The following is a 16,584-nucleotide window of genomic DNA, read 5'->3' as shown; positions in this document are numbered from 1 at the left end:
GGATGGGTTGGAGGGGGACAGCATCCACTGGGGTATTAAGGAGGGGTTCATGCCTCAATCCCTCTGGTGGTCAGCTGGTCATTCAGAACATTTTTTTCTTTCTAACTTGGATATGACTGAAACAAGTCTACGTTAAAATGTATTTCTTTTTAGACTTGGTTGTGTCTGTGTTCTATTATTGCTAAAAAAAACACCCTAATTTTGGGACCACCTTAGTCCCACCCAAAGCATGCCCACAACATACCCCCCTATCTATTTGGACAAACTCAGTGAGAGACATTTAAATTTTGCCTTTTCAATAATCGCAATTTAGACATTTTTGGCAGATTAGGGGGCTCATAATCGAAACAGAAAAAACGTCTAAAAACTAGCCTAAATCGGCACTTGGACGATCCGTAACAAAAGTCGTCCAAGTACCGATAATCGAACAGGGTTTTAGATGTTAAAAATGACTTAGGCCTTCACAGTGCTGCTGAACGACCAGAGCTAAAAGGGGCGTTTTAGGAGGAGTGGTCAGGGCAGGATTTGGGCGGGATGTGGGCCGTCCTAGACTTAGTCGTACTGCATGTATAACCGAAGGTTTTACAACACTGCCTAGACGGAACTTGGACGTGTAACTTAGGCCATCTAAAACCAGGTCTAAGTCCACAAAAGGTATCCAAAGTGACCTGATAAGTACTTCAGACAAAGTACAGACCCCCCACACAGCCCCACTAATCACTGCCCCCCCCCCAATAAAAATGTAACAAATACTTTACATATCTGCCTCCAGAACATCAGCACCTGGCAGCCTGGCATAGGAAAGCCTAGTAGAGCTGCACATAGGTGGCTTAAGTGGTCTTGGGGGTGAGTTAGTGAACCATGGAGAGGAGGACCCAGGCCCATAAGCCCTATAATCACTGAATTCATGGAGAAACATGTGCACCCCCCCCAAAAAAAAAAACCAAAAACCCCAAACCCTTTTGTACTGCCATATAAGTGGCTCCTGTAGCCATAAGGGCTATTGGGGTGGTATATAGGTGGGTCTATTAATTTATGGGGGTGTTTTGGGGGGCTCACCATGACCTATAAAGGAGCTGTTGTGAGATGTTTATGTGGCACCCTTTTTGTGAAGTTCACAGCAGTGCCCTGTAAGATGCCCACTACTCTGTTGCCATGTCTGGATATCCAGTCCCTTACTTTTCTGGCCCCTCCCATGTCCAAAAGGTATTTTTCTAAGCGTTTTTGAGTTGGACAAATTTTGGGTCGAAATTGGGGTATAAAGATAGACGACTTAGCAGTCTGGACGATCAGACAGCTGTATGTACAGTTGGACGATTTTCGGGGTAAAAAAATATGCTGGAAGTATTTTTTGAAAATGGACCTTTTCCCGTGTCTGACTTTGGATGACTTGCGAGTTAGGCCAAAACGGACTCCTAGAACGAATTGTGCTCCGCCAACTACACCCTTTCATAGAACAAGCAGCCCTGTCCCCTGCTTAATCCGGCTTCCGAAAACGCCACAGCACAGAGTCAGTTCTCCTAGATATCATCGATGACAGCTTGTCAATACTCGACAAAGGCAGCGATGCCCTACTAGTCCTACTTGACCTCAGTGCTGCCTTTGACATGGTCGACCACCACCTCCTCATATCCAGACTCTATGACCTTGGAATCAAGGACTCTGCCCTCCAATGGTTCACCTCCTTCCTCCACCAAAGGACCCAAACTGTCCTACTAGGGATGCACAAATCTAACCCCAAGCCTATCAAATATGGCGTTCCCCAAGACGCCCTTCTATCCCCCCTCCTATTCAACCTCTACATCAGACCTGTCTTTGATATAGCGCAGAAGTACAACATTAAAATCCACTCCTATGCAGATGACATCCAGCTGCTCCTCCCTCTAGGCGAAAACCGATCGTTCCAAATTGCTAACCTCCAACACTGCCTCTCTGACATGAAAACCTGGATGACAAACAACAAACTACAACTGAACGCCTCTAAGACCGAACTCTTAGGGATCAGGAAAAAAACACCAAATACACACGCCCAACACTATCATGGGACTCCACTCTACTAACGGCAACAGATCAAGTACACAGCCTAGGAGTAACCTTAGATGGACACCTATCCCTATCCACTCACATATTCCAAGTAGTCTCTACCTCCTTCTACTACCTCCGCCAACTGAGAAGGATCCAACCTACATCTCCACACCTGACCTAGCCCAACTCCTCTATGCATATGTCATCTCCAGAATGGATTACTGCAACTCCCTATTTAATGGAATAACCAAAAAAGATCTCAAGCACCTCCAACGGGTCCAAAATGCAGCTATCCGCCTCCTACACAGCCTCAACTACCATGATCCCATCTCCCCAGCACTCCGCGCTGAACACTGGCTCCCAATTAGCCAACGCTGTGCATTCAAGGCCTTGGCAATAGCACATGAAATAATTTATGCCACCACCCCCTCCTACATAAAATCCAAGCTACCCATCAACATCCCCACCCACACCCTCCGCTCAGAAATGGAGATACGCCTATGCATTCCCCCTGGAAGGTCCCTCCTCTCAGAAACTGCCCGCAAACGTTCCTACAGCCACTTCATTCCCCAACTCTGGAACCAACTCCCCCCTCAACTCAGTCTACAGAACTCACTAATGACATTCCGGAAAATGGTAAAGACCCTCCTCTTCAACTAAAGGTCACCCTCAGTCTACACCCAACTCCCTTAAACCCCACCTCTACCTTTCTTTCTCCATTCTAATCTTCTGCCTAAATTTCTGTATAGTCCACTCTCAGCCTATACTCAAATAACTTGTATCTAAACTAAAATAGAACATAAGAACATAAGCAGTGCCTCCGCCGGGTCAGACCATAGATCCATCCTGCCCGGCAGTCCGCTCCCACGGCGGCCCAAACAGGTCACGACCTGTCTGAATCACCAGAAGGGGCTCCCTTGCCACCTTGGTTTCTCATTGAAGTCCCATCTTCCCATCGAAGTCCTAACCCTCCGGTCTTGCACATGCACGACTTAGTTGGGTTTCTATACTTATTACCTGGTTAGCTTTCTATACTTGTGTTACATCCCAGCTCCTCCCTCAGCATCCCACGATCCTTTTATCCCTCAGGAATCCGTCCAATCCCTGTACCGTACTCTGCCTGATCACTTCCTCCGGTAGCGTATTCCAAGAGTCCACGACCCTTTGGGTGAAAAAAAACTTCCTTGCATTTGTTTTGAACCTATCTCCCTTCAGTTTCTCCGAATGCCCCCTCGTACTTGTTGTCCCCTTCAGTCTGAAGAATCTGTCCCTATCCACCCTCTCTATGCCCCTCATGATCTTGAAGGTCTCTATCATATCTCCCCTGAGCCTCCTTTTTTCCAGAGAGAAGAGCCCCAGCCTATCCAACCTCTCGGCGTATGGGCAGTGTTCCAGCCCTTTTACAAGTTTCGTTGCTCTCCTTTGGACTCTCTCAAGTACCGCCATGTCCTTCTTGAGGTGCGGCGACCAATACTGAACGCAGTATTCCAGATGTGGACGCACCATCGCTCGATACAATGGCATGATGACTTCCCGCGTCCTGGTTGTTATGCCCCTCTTTATGATGCCCAGCATCCTGTTGGCTTTTTTCGAGGCTGCTGCGCACTGTGCAGATGGCTTCAGTGATGCATCCACCAGCACACCCAAGTCTCTCTCAAGTCTGCTGTCTCCCAACAATGCCCCCCCCCAATTTGTAGTTGAACAATGGGTTCTTTTTCCCTATATGCATGACCTTGCATTTTTCCACGTTAAAGCGCATTTGCCATTTGTTTGCCCAGTCTTCCAGCTTGTCCAGGTCCCTTTGCAGGTCCTCACACTCCTCCCTGGACCTAACTCTGCCGCACAGTTTGGTATCGTCTGCAAATTTTATAACCTCGCACTTTGCCTCCTTTTCCAGGTCATTGATAAATGTGTTGAAGAGTAACGGCCCCAGCACCGATCCCTGTGGCACACCGCTTGTGACTCCCCGCCAGTCAGAATATTGGCCCTTCACTCCAACCCTCTGCAGTCTACCCGACAACCAGTGCTTGATCCATCTGTGCACATCCCCTCCCACCCCGTGGTTCCACAGCTTCCTAAGCAGCCTTTCATGTGGCACCTTGTCGAAAGCCTTTTGAAAATCGAGGTAAATGATGTCTATGGGTTCTCCATTGTCCACCCGACTGCTTATTCCCTCAAACAAGTACAGAAGGTTCGTTAGGCACGACCTTCCCTTACAGAATCCGTGCTGGCTTGTTCTCAGTAGGCCATTCCTCTCGATGTGCTCGCAAATGCCGTCCTTGATCATAGCTTCCACCATCTTCCCTATAATTGAAGTCAGGCTCACCGGCCTGTAGTTCCCGGGGTCACCCCTCGATCCCTTCTTGAAGATAGTTGTGACATTCGCCAATTTCCAATCCTCTGGTACCTCACCAGTTTTCAAGGATAGGTTGCAAACATGCTGGATTGTGCCCGCTATTTCTTGTCTTAGTTCCTTCAGAACCCTTGGGTGGATCCCGTCTGGGCCCGGTGATTTACCGCATTTTAACCTGTCTTATCTGTTTGAGGACATCCTCCTTACTTACCTCTATGTGCTCCAATTTTTCGGCCTGTTCCCCACTCATGAGCTCCTCTGAGTCCGGTATATTAGATGTGTCTTCGCTCGTGAAAGAACGTGTTCAATCTCTCAGCTACCTCTTTATCCTCCTTAATCACTCCCTTCCTATCCCCATCGTCCAACGGCCCCACCTCCTCTCTTGCTGGTCGCTTCCCCTTTACGTAACTGAAGAATGCCTTGAAGTTTTTCGCCTCCCTGGCCAGCCCCTCTTCGTATTCCCCTTTCGCTTTTCTAACCTCTCGGTGGCATTCCTTTTGGCATTTCCTGTGCGCCTGGTGATTTTCCTCCGTTGGGTCCTTTTTCCATCTCCGGAAGGATACTTTTTTGTCATTTATTGCCCTCTTTACTTCTGTTGAGATCCAAACTGGGTCCTTTGATCGCTTGTTCTTGCAGCCTTTCCTGAAACTGGGGATGTACATTCTTTGTGCTTCCTGCAGGGTGTCCCTGAATAGGGTCCAGGCGCTTCCCACAGTCTCCATCCTAAAGATGTTTCTGAGCTTCCTCCCCACCATTTCCCTCATAGCAACATAGTTCCTTTTCTTGAAGTTGAGCGCAGTTGTTGAGGTCCTCCTTACTATGGGTGTCCCCCTTTCTAATGTGAATCTGATCGCGTTGTGATCACTGTTGCCTAGTGGTCCTCCCACTTCTACCCCTCTTGCAGGCCCCCCCTAATCCGTTTAGGATGAAACATAGAAACATAGAAATAGATGGCAGATAAGGGCCCACGGCCCATCTAGTCTGCCCACCTTAATGTCCCTCCCCTACCTTTGCCCTGTGAATAGATCCCATGTGCCGATCCCATTTGGCCTTAAAATCAGGCACACTGCTGGCCTCAATCACCTGTAGTGGAAGACTATTCCAGCGATCAACCACTCTTTCAGTGAAAAAGAATTTCCTGGTGTCACCTCGTAATTTCCCGCCCCTGATTTTCAACGGATGCCCTCTTGTTGTCGTGGGACCCTTGAAAAAGAAGATATCTTCCTCCGCCTCGATGCGGCCCGTAAGATACTTGAACGTCTCGATCATGTCCCCCCTCTCACTGCGCTCCTCGAGCGAGTATAGCTGTAATTTGTCAAGCCGTTTTTCGTATGGTAGATCCTTGAGTCCCGAGACCATCCGGGTGGCCATTCTTTGCACCGACTCCAGTCTCAGCACATCCTTGCGATAATGCGGCCTCCAGAATTGCACACAGTATTCCAGGTGGGGCCTCACCATGGATCTATACAATGGCATAATGACTTCCGCCTTACGACTGACGAAACCCCTTCGTATGCAGCCCATGATTTGTCTTGCCTTGGACGAAGCCTGCTCCACTTGATTGGCAGACTTCATGTCCTCACTGACGATTACCCCCAAGTCTCGTTCTGCTACCGTTTTTGCTAGGATCTCGCCATTAAGGGTATAAGACTTGCATGGATTCTGGCTGCCCAGGTGCATAACTTTGCATTTTTTTGGCATTGAAGTTGAGTTGCCATGTCCTAGACCATCGCTCCAGTAGGAGTAGGTCGTGCATCATGTTGTCGGGCACTGAATCTTCGTCTGTTGTGCATTTGCCCACTACATTACTCAGTTTGGCGTCATCGGCGAATAATGTTATTTTACCTCGAAGCCCTTCTGCCAAGTCTCTTATAAAGATGTTGAATAGGATTGGGCCCAAGACTGAGCCCTGTGTGTTCTGGGTTGACCAGCTCGTCTCCTCTGTGGTGCGCAGTCCCTCCAGTTCCTGGACCCTGACCCTCAATCTGCCGACCTCCATCCTCAGGCTTTCCAGTTCCTGACACCGACTGCATATGTACTCCCGCTTCCCAAGGGGAGGTAGTCGTACATATTGCACTCTGTGCAGTATACCTCTGGGATCGTGGGTCCTCCATCGCTCTCGTAAAGTGCTGGTGTGCTCCTGCAGATTGGAGCCTGTTATTTTGTTAGCTTCAGAATCCAACTGTCATCACTGCAGGCACTTCACAAAGGCCCGCACTGCAACTACTTATATTTAAACTACTGTTCTTAATTTGTTGTATAGTCCCTATATCTAAACTGCTGCACAGTCTCGTATGTCCAAGTATTTAATCTACTGTATAATCTTGTATGTCCAATTCACTCCATTGTGAATGTTTACTTGTAAACCGTTCTGAGCTACTGGGAGGACGGGATAAAAATCTAAATAAATAAATAGATGTATCTTTTGATTATGCCCCTCCATGTGTTTTCGACCATATTGAGATGTTTATCTGCTTCGAAAGTGAGACTCGAGCAGCCTAGCTATACCTTCCTTGCTGACACCTGCCGTTACTACCACCATCACTGAACATTTTCAAGAGTGCTACAAGGCTGCTTCACACTCTTTCAGGTGGCATTTTAACATCACTGAATTACTGTAACAGCACGTTGGAGCTCATACTTCCAGGACACAGGTTCTTAATCTTTTTGTGCCATTGCCTATTCAACATCTGGTGAAACCTATGGACCCGTCTTCAGAAGAAAATATATTTCAAAGCATAAAATAAAATACATAATTTCCTTTGTAATACAATCTATATCTACAGTTATTAAAATAATGAAAACAAGTGTGTGTTAACCATTATCAATTACACACTTTTGGAGAAAAAGGTACTGCACAAACTATTGTTTGCACACTTTTAGGGTATAATAATTTTAGATAGTAACATTTACTAAAGTTTAAAAATTTTTGAGATCATAAAGTACTTTGTTGCCTACATTCATTATTGAATAAAAAGCTAAATTTCATTTAGAGGTTAATGACTCCCTAAAATCTATCCTCCGGTTTTACCCTTATTATCAACTTATTACCACTAATACCATAAAAGGTTTTCTGATTCGTATCACTAGTACCACATAGACTGAGGGCCACTGTAAAACTTAGGTTCAAGCAGCCTAGCTTCACTATGCCTGCCGACACCTGCCATTACTACCATCACCACTGAAGATTTTCAAGACATTACAGGGTTGTTCTCACTCTTCTAGGTAACATTTTTAATGCCACTGAATTCCTTTAATAGAAAGATGCAGCTCATTCTTCCAGGATCTAGGTTTTTAACCTTTTTGTGCCATGGACCACTTCTCAGAAAAAATGTATTTAAATGTATAAAATGAAATGCATAATTTCCTTTGTAATACAATCTATATCTACAGTTGTCAAAATATTGAAAACAACAAATTTGTGTTGATCAATATCAATTACACGCTTTGGGAGAAAAAAGTGCTTCACACAAAACTACCGTTTTTGAATTTTTAGGACATAAGAACATAAGAATAGCCTTACTGGATCAGACCAATGGACCATCAAGCACAGTAGCCCGTTCTCACCATGGCCAATCCAGGTCACTAATTCCTGGCCAAAACCCAAGAGTAGCAATAATCCGTGCTACCGATACTGGGCAAGCAGTGGCTTCCCCCATGTAATAATTTAGATCAGTGGTTCTCAACACTGTCCTGGGGAACCCCCAGTCAGTCAGGTCTTCAGGATATCCCTAATGAATATGCATGAAACATATTTGCATGCCTGTCTCCTCCATTATATGCACACCTCTCTCATGCATATTCATTAGGGACATCCGGAAAACCCGACTGGCTGAGGGTCCCTAAGACACAGTTAAGAACCACTGATTTAGATAGTAACATTTACCGACATTAAACATTTTTGAGATCTTAAATTATTTTGTTGCCTACATTCATTATTGAATGAAAATCTAAATTTAAAAGTTTCTATCATATCCCCCATAGCTGCCTTCCTGTGCCACCTTTGCAGTAAAAGGAGGAACATTCTGGGTTCATAATCTGTAGTGCCACTTAAACTAATAAGGGGATGGTTTATGCCAGTATTCTATAAAAGTAAATTAAGTGCCTACTTTCATTATAGAACAAGCTCCAAGCAGATGTCTACTGGGCAACTAAAATTAAATGTTTTTATAGAACTGCCCTCCACATGTTTTTCATAAGCTGAATCAACACAATCACTAGACAAGGTTCCACATACTGTTGTATCTCATGATGTATTTCAGCGACTCCATGTCCACCACATTTGCCTGGTCTCGACGAAAGATATTAGCGCGGGGTGCAAGGTCATATGACAACAAGTTGCCAACATATTTGAGTACTTCCGGGTATCCACTTATGTTATAGATCGTTTCATGGAAAGGGATATTGTAAGATGGCCAGTATCCTAAGGGGTATAGAAAAGAAAAAAAGGGTTAAAAGTTCAATAGCACTAAGCAGCATATGACGGGGTGCTGATAAAACCTTGTATAACCCATATTGTTCAACACTGACTCTCAGCCTTTTGCCTCTTTCAAGATCAAGAGAACACCATTTTCAGATGTATGCCAAGTTACAGATTTTCATTTTTGAACATGAGGTTAACAACTGTTTTTAATTAAATTTTTAGAAATTACAATCAATATATCCCCCTCTTGCTAAAGAAAAGCAAATAGAAGCATTAAATAGTGTATTTATATGTATATACATATAAAGCACAGTTACTTACCTTAACAGGTGTTATCCAGGGACGGCAGGCAGCTATTCTCACATATGGGTGACGTCACCAACGGAGCCTCGATGCGGAAGCCTCGCAAGCAGACTTGCTTGAAGAAACTAGAAGTTTCGAGTCAGCCGCACCGCGCATACGCGAGTGTCTTCCCGCCCAGCACAGGGCACGTCTCCTCAGTTCAGATAGCTAGCAGAGAAGCCAACCAGGGGAGGTGGGTGGGTTGTGAGAATAGCTGCCTGCTGTCCCTGGATAACACCTGTTACAGTAAGTAACTGTGCTTTATCCCAGGACAAGCAGGCAGCCAATTCTCACATATGGATGACCTCCAAGCTAACCAGAATGGGATGGTGGGAGCATTGGCAAATTAGGAGAATAAATTCTGTAATACTCTCTGGCCAAAATGACCATCCCGTCTGGAGAAAACATCCAGATAATAGTGAGAAGTGAAAGTATGAACCGAGGACTAAGTAGCAGCTTTGCAAATTTCCTTAATAGGTGTAGATCTGAGGAAAGCTACTGAAGCTGCCATTGCTCTGAATTTATGGGCTGTGACTACTCTGTAAGTTTAATCCAGCCTGGGCATAGCAGAAGGAAACACAAGCAGCCATTCAGGTGGAGATGGTACGCTTAGAGATAGGATGTCCCAACTTGTTCGGAACAAAAGAAACAAAAAGTTGAGGAGCAGTTCTGTGTGGTTTGGTGCGTTCCAAATAGAAGGCCAGAGCATGTTTACAGTCCAGAGTATGACGAGCTGGTTCTCCCGGATACGAGAATGAGGCTTTGGAAAAAAAAACACTGGAAGAATAATGGATTGGTTGAGATGAAATTCCAATACCACCTTAGGGAGGAATTTAGAATGAGTGCAGAGGACCACCTTGTCATGATGGAAGACAGTGAAAGGTGGATCAGCAACTAAAGCTTGCAGCTCACTGATTCTTTGAGCAGAAATGAGGGCAAAAAGAAACACCACTTTCCAAGTGAGATACTTCAGATGAGACATAGACATTGGTTCAAATGGAGGCTTCATCAATTGAGCAAGAACAACATTGAGGTCCCAAACCACAGGAGGCAGTTTGAGAGGAGGTTTAACATTTAAAAGTCCTTTCATTAATCTGGAAACCACCGGATGAGCAGAGAGGGAATGCATACAGGAAGAGATTCGTCCATTCCAGAAGAAAAGCATCTGCCTTGAAGCGATGAGGAGAATATATCCTGGAGCAGAACTGAGGCAGTTTGTGGTTGTGGGGAGCTGCAACGAGATCTATCTGAGGCATTCCCCACTGTGAAACAATGTGATGACGAGGTGAGGAATGGAGTTTCCATTCGTGAGGTTGCAGAAGACTCCTCAAGTTGTCCGCCAAGCAATTTTTCGCCCCTTGGATGTAGACAGCTTTGAGGAAGGTGATGTGGCAGATTGCCCAGTCCCAAACCCTCAAAACTTCTTGACAAAGGGAGGAAGATCCCGTCCCTCTCTGTTTGTTGACATAATACATGGCGACTTGGTTGTCTGTCCAAATTAGGACTACCTGGTCGTGAAGAAGATGTTGAAAAGCGTTGAGAGCCTTGAAAATCACTCTGAGGTCCAACAGATTGATATGACATTAATGATCCGTACAGGTCCAGTGGCCTTGTGTACTGAGACAATCGAAGAATCTGTTGTGAGGACCTTCTGATGGGGGATGTTTGAAAAAGCAAGCTTCTGGAGAGATTGGAAGAGAGCATCCACCAACGGAGAGACTGCTTCAATGAAGGAGTGACTGTTATGTGTCGAGAAAGTGGGTCGCAAACCTGCGTCCATTGAGATGCCAGGGTCCACTGAGGAATTCTGAGGTGAAGTCTGGCAAAAGGAATCATGTGTACAGTGGAGGCTATGTGACCCAGTAGTACCATCATGTGTCTCGCTGAGAGTGAAGAGCGGAAAGACACTATATGACAGAGTTGAAGGAGAGCTTCCAGACGTTGTTGTGGAAGGAATGTTGTTGTTGTTGTGGGAGCTGGCTTGGAGGTAGGCTCCAAAGGGTGGTGGTGAACGGCACCCCCTCCGAAATGACGGAGGTGATTAGTGGAGTACCACAGGGCTCAGTCTTGGGCCCAATCCTATTCAACATCTTTATAAGAGACTTGGCAGAAGGGCTTCGAGGTAAAATAACATTATTCGCCGATGACGCCAAACTGAGTAATGTAGTGGGCAAATGCACAACAGACGAAGATTCAGTGCCCGACAACATGATGCACGACCTACTCCTACTGGAGCGATGGTCTAGGACATGGCAACTCAACTTCAATGCCAAAAAATGCAAAGTTATGCACCTGGACAGCCAGAATCCATGCAAGTCTTATACCCTTAATGGCGAGATCCTAGCAAAAACGGTAGCAGAACGAGACTTGGGGGTAATCGTCAGTGAGGACATGAAGTCTGCCAATCAAGTGGAGCAGGCTTCGTCCAAGGCAAGACAAATCATGGGCTGCATACGAAGGGGTTTCGTCAGTCGTAAGGCGGAAGTCATTATGCCATTGTATATTTCCATGGTGAGGCCCCACCTGGAATACTGTGTGCAATTCTGGAGGCCGCATTATCGCAAGGATGTGCTGAGACTGGAGTCGGTGCAAAGAATGGCCACCCGGATGGTCTCGGGACTCAAAGATCTACCATACGAAAAACGGCTTGACAAATTACAGCTATACTCGCTCGAGGAGCGCAGAGAGAGGGGGACATGATCGAGATGTTCAAGTATCTTACGGGCTGCATCGAGGCGGAGGAAGATATCTTCTTTTTCAAGGGTCCCACGACAACAAGAGGGCATCCGTTGAAAATCAGGGGCGGGAAACTACGAGGTGACACCAGGAAATTCTTTTTCACTGAAAGAGTGGTTGATCGCTGGAATAGTCTTCCACTACAGGTGATTGAGGCCAGCAGCGTGCATGATTTTAAGGCCAAATGGGATCGGCACATGGGATCTATTCACAGGGCAAAGGTAGGGGAGGGACATTAAGGTGGGCAGACTAGATGGGCCGTGGGCCCTTATCTGCCGTCTATTTCTATGTTTCTATGTTTCTATGAATGCTCTGAGTTGGATAGTATCCAGAACAGCTCCGATGAATTGTAGATTCTGTGAGGGCTGAAGTTGGGATTTGGGAAAGTTGATTTCGAATCCCGAACTTTGTAGGAACCACATAGTCCGTTAGGTCGCTACAATAACCCCCTGAGATGCTGAATCTTTGATGAGCCAGTCGTATAGGTAGGGAAATACCTGAAAACCATGGTTCCATAGAGCTGCTGCTACCACTACCAGGCACTTGATGAACACTCTGGGAGAGTAAGCCAGGCCAAAGAGCAGCACTTTGTATTGATGATGCAAATTCTCCACCCAAAATTTGAGATATTGTCAGGAGGCCGGATGAATGGGAATATGAGTATAGGCCTCCTTGAGATCTAAAGAGCATAACCGGTCGTTCTGATATAGAAGGGGATAAAGGGATGCCAGGGACAACATTCAAAATTTTTATTTGACTAAAAATTTGTTGAGAGCCCTGAGATCCAGAATGGGTCGCAGATCACCCGTCTTCTTCGGAACAAGGAAGTAACAGGAGTAAAACTCCCTGTTCTGCTGTTCCAAAGGAACTGGTTCGATGGCATGGAGACAAAGCAGAGCATGAGCTTCCTGAAGAAGAAGGGCGGTCTGGGATGGACTGGAAGGATACTCTCTTGGAGGAAACTCTGGTGGAATCTGAGTGAAATGAAGAGAGTATCCTTCCCTGATGATGGACAGCACCCAGAGGTCAGATGTGATTGTCTCCCATCGGTGGTAAAAATGATGGAGACGACCTCCAATAGGGGGAAGAAAGGGGAGAGAGACAGAACGGTGGAGGTTATGCTCTGCTTTAAACAGTCAGAAAGGCTGTGTAGCCTTAGGTGCAGCAGAAGGTTGAGATTTCTACTGCTTCTTATTCTGCTGTTTCTTGGGAGGAGGGCGAGTGTAAGGAGCCGTCCTCGGAGCAAAACGCCTCTGGTAAATAGGAGGAGGGCGTGCAGGCTTGGCAGGGACTGGCTTTGGCTTAGGTATGACAATAGAAGCAAAGGATTTTTCATGCTCAGACAATTTCTTGGTGGCTGCCTCAATAGATTCATCGAAGAGATCATTGCCTGCACAAGGAATATTAGCCAAGCAGTCCTGAAGATTAGTATCCATGTCAATGGTACGAAGCCAGGCAAGGCGACGCATTGCTACAGAACAAGCAGCCACCTGGGCATACAACTCAAAGGCATCATAAGAAGACTGAAGTAGATGTAATCTGAGTTGTGATAGAGAAGCGATGACTTCTTGAAATTCAAAGTGCTTTTGAGTGTCTAAATAACTAAGAAATTTAGGCAAAAGAGCAATGAGGAACTCAAAATAAGTGACAAAATGGAAATTGTAATTGAGGACTTTAGAGGACATCATGGCATTTTGATAGATGTGACGTCCAAATTTGTCCATAGTTTGCCCTTCCCTTCCAGGAGGAACGGTAGCATAAACCTTGGAAGGATGGGATCTTTTCAAGGAAGACTCCACAAGTAGGGATTGGCGAGATAACTGTGAATTCTCAAATCCTTTACAATGGAGAGTTTTATATCTGGAGTCTAATTTGCCTGGAACAGCTGGAATTGCATAAGGAGTCTCTAGGCATCTGGTAAAAGTTTTGAGACAAAAGTTGTGAAGAGGAAGCTTAAGTGACTCTGCTGGAGGTTGAAGAAGATGCATGACTTCGAGATACTCCTTAGAGTATTTGGAACCAGCATCCAATTGAAGGTCCAAGTCAACAGCCATCTGACGAAGAAAAGAGGAGAGAGATAGCTGATCCGGTAATGCCTTGCCTCGAGAAGGACTCGAGGTCGTCGAGGCAGCCTGGATCAAAGATGAAGCTTTGGCTGGAAAAAAGGCATTTAAAGAATAGGGAGACTTGGACAAGGCAATCGAAACCGCCGAGTCTTCGAAGTGTGGAAGTGGAGACTTCGATCGAGGAGTCGGTGGTCTAGTAGAAGTAGGTGTAGATCGAGGCTTAGTTGAAGGACGCTCTTTAGAAGAAAAACTATGCCTGGAAGGATGCCTCGATGAAGGTCTTGATCATTGCTGAGAACGGTGCTTGGAAGCAGATCTCGAAGATCGAGGAGACCTCGCCCCAGAGAGAGAAGCAGCCGATGCCACTAAAGAATGGATAGGACTGGAGGATGTGGATCGAAGTTCCAGAGGCTTGATGGAGGAACTCAATGCACTCCCAAAGACTCTGCTCCTTGTATGGAGTGAGAGGATTCCTGCCGAGGCACTTGCAAAGAATCTGCTCCTTGCTTCACGTGCTTAGATGCCAGACCAGACACTCCCAGAGACTCTGCTCCCTGCATAGAGTGTGTAGACTCAGACTGAGGCACAGGAAGAGGCTCGACCTCACGGGAGTCTGCAGAATGCCCAGGCTGGATTAGAGTAGCTAGCTTCGGTCCCATTTTGGTGAGGAACTGAACAAATTGCTGCTCTAACATGGTCTGGAAAGAAGCCGTCAAGGATGGATCCGCGTCTGAAACCGGACCACCTGCCTTGGCTGGAGGTTTCACCGAGGCAGTGGAAATGTGCTTCGACTTAGAAGTCTTAGGCACCTTAAGCACCAACGGTGGAACTGTCTGCTGAGCTATCTGACCTGAGGATACAGGGGAAGATACAGTAGATGTCGTTGAGGAAAGAGCCGTTGCTCGAGTTTGAAGCAGTTGAGGCAGGAGGGCCATCGGTCGAAGGCAAGACTGAGGTCGGCTTCGGAGTCGAGGAAGTGGTTTAATCCATCTGGAAGAGCTTCTCCACTTAAAGTAGACGACGTTTAAGGGTTCGAGGTTGAAGAGTAGCACAGTGCTTGCTCGACTTCAGGTGATGTTGTGGCCCAAGGCACTTGAGGAACCTGCTATGTGGGTCCGTGAGAGAAATCGCACGCCGACACTGGCTACACTTCTTGAAGCCTGTCGCTGGCCGGGACATAGAAGGAAAAACAGCCGCTGCAAGGTCGAAGCCCCTGGGCTGCGGCTGAGCAGCCTGCCCTGGCAGCCGAACGGAAGAAATAAAAATTTTATTTATTTTTTTTTTTAAACTAAATAAAGTAAGTACAGCGATTCGTGAAGAAAAATAACACAAACCGCGGTGAGAGAAGGCACGAAGTAAGTAAGTTAAACGCAGAGAGTCAAAGACGGACTTCTCGGCTCCGCGGAAAACTGAGAACTGAGGAGACGCACCCAGTGCTGGGCGGGAAGGCACTCGCGCATGCGTGGTACAGCTGACTCGAAACTTCTAGTTTCTTCAAGCAAGTCTACTTGCAAGGCTTCCGCATCGAGGTTCCGTCGGTGACGTCACCCATATGTGAGAATAGGCTGCCTGCTTGTCCTGGGATAATTACATATACAAGGGAGGTTTGAAAGGTTTTAAAAAAAAACAAGTTAAATATTTTTTTAAAATTTAACAAAACCTATTTTTCTGACGGGATGGAAAAACTGGAAACTTGCTGGACTAACCCCCCTCCCCCCCAGGTTTTTACAAAACCGCATAGGCAGTTTTTAGCGCCAGCCAGTGTGCTGAATGCTGTGCATGAGCATTCTTTATCTGTATACAACACAGAACTCTGATTGCAAGAGGGGTTCTAGTGGCATAGCACTCTATGCTCTGCTAAACCAGGGAAAAAGTTTCTTGCTGGTGAGGGATCGACTCTGACCCCCTTTCACCTGGTATGCAGCATATTGAACAGGAAAATCAGATAAGGCAAAAGATCGCAAAAAAAAAAAAAAAAAAATTGAAGGAGCAAAAAAAAAAAAATTGCTCTCACACTGCCAGAGTCATGCCACCATCTGCTAAATTTGTGCTTCGCTTTGTATAAGGTGAATAATACATAAACAATGCAAATACAAAAATACTCCCCTGCCATGAAGGAGTGACAAGATTATCAAGTTGTTTTTTTTTAGTGAAGTCTCCATATAGCTAGTGATTGGCCATCTTGAACTTATGCAAAACTAGAAGTTGTTATGCAGGCCAAAAAGTCATTAAACATCTTTGTTGCTTACACTACTATACAAATTTCCCTGTACTACATAATCTAGGAGGACTTCTGAATAAGCATATTACACTTAAAGATTAAAAGTCAACAGGGTTTTTTTTAAACACTACAGCTAGTTCATAGACTAGAATAGGGGTGGGCAACTCCGGTCCTCGAGGGCCGGAATCCAGTCGAGTTTTCAGGATTTCCCTAATGAATATGCATTTGATCTATTTGCATGCACTACTTTCAATGCATATTCATTGGGGAAAACCTGACTGGATTCCGGCCCTCGAGGACCGGAGTTGCCCACCCCTGGACTAGAACATATGTCCCCTGTTGATTGTTGGACCACTGATTTGGGGTAACCATGACTGGTAATTCCATTCATCTTGGACTCCCGTCTTATTTAGTATGT

General features: G+C 45.9%; 1 protein-coding gene across 1 annotated transcript in view; it reads right to left on the bottom strand.

Moving 5' to 3' along the window:
* Positions 1-16,584, bottom strand: part of PLBD1 (phospholipase B domain containing 1) — a 96,295-nt gene that overhangs the window by 20,980 nt on the left and 58,731 nt on the right. Inside the window, exon 9 of the mRNA XM_033935207.1 lies at positions 8,616-8,801. Within this exon, the coding sequence (XP_033791098.1) occupies positions 8,616-8,801 (186 nt within the window). The remainder of the gene's footprint in view (positions 1-8,615; positions 8,802-16,584) is intronic.

Source organism: Geotrypetes seraphini, chromosome 2 (genome assembly GCF_902459505.1).
Source record: "Geotrypetes seraphini chromosome 2, aGeoSer1.1, whole genome shotgun sequence".
NCBI lineage: Eukaryota > Metazoa > Chordata > Amphibia > Gymnophiona > Dermophiidae > Geotrypetes > Geotrypetes seraphini.
The sequence above is the reverse complement of the archived record's forward strand: the minus strand, read 5'-3'. Positions and strand labels throughout refer to the sequence as shown.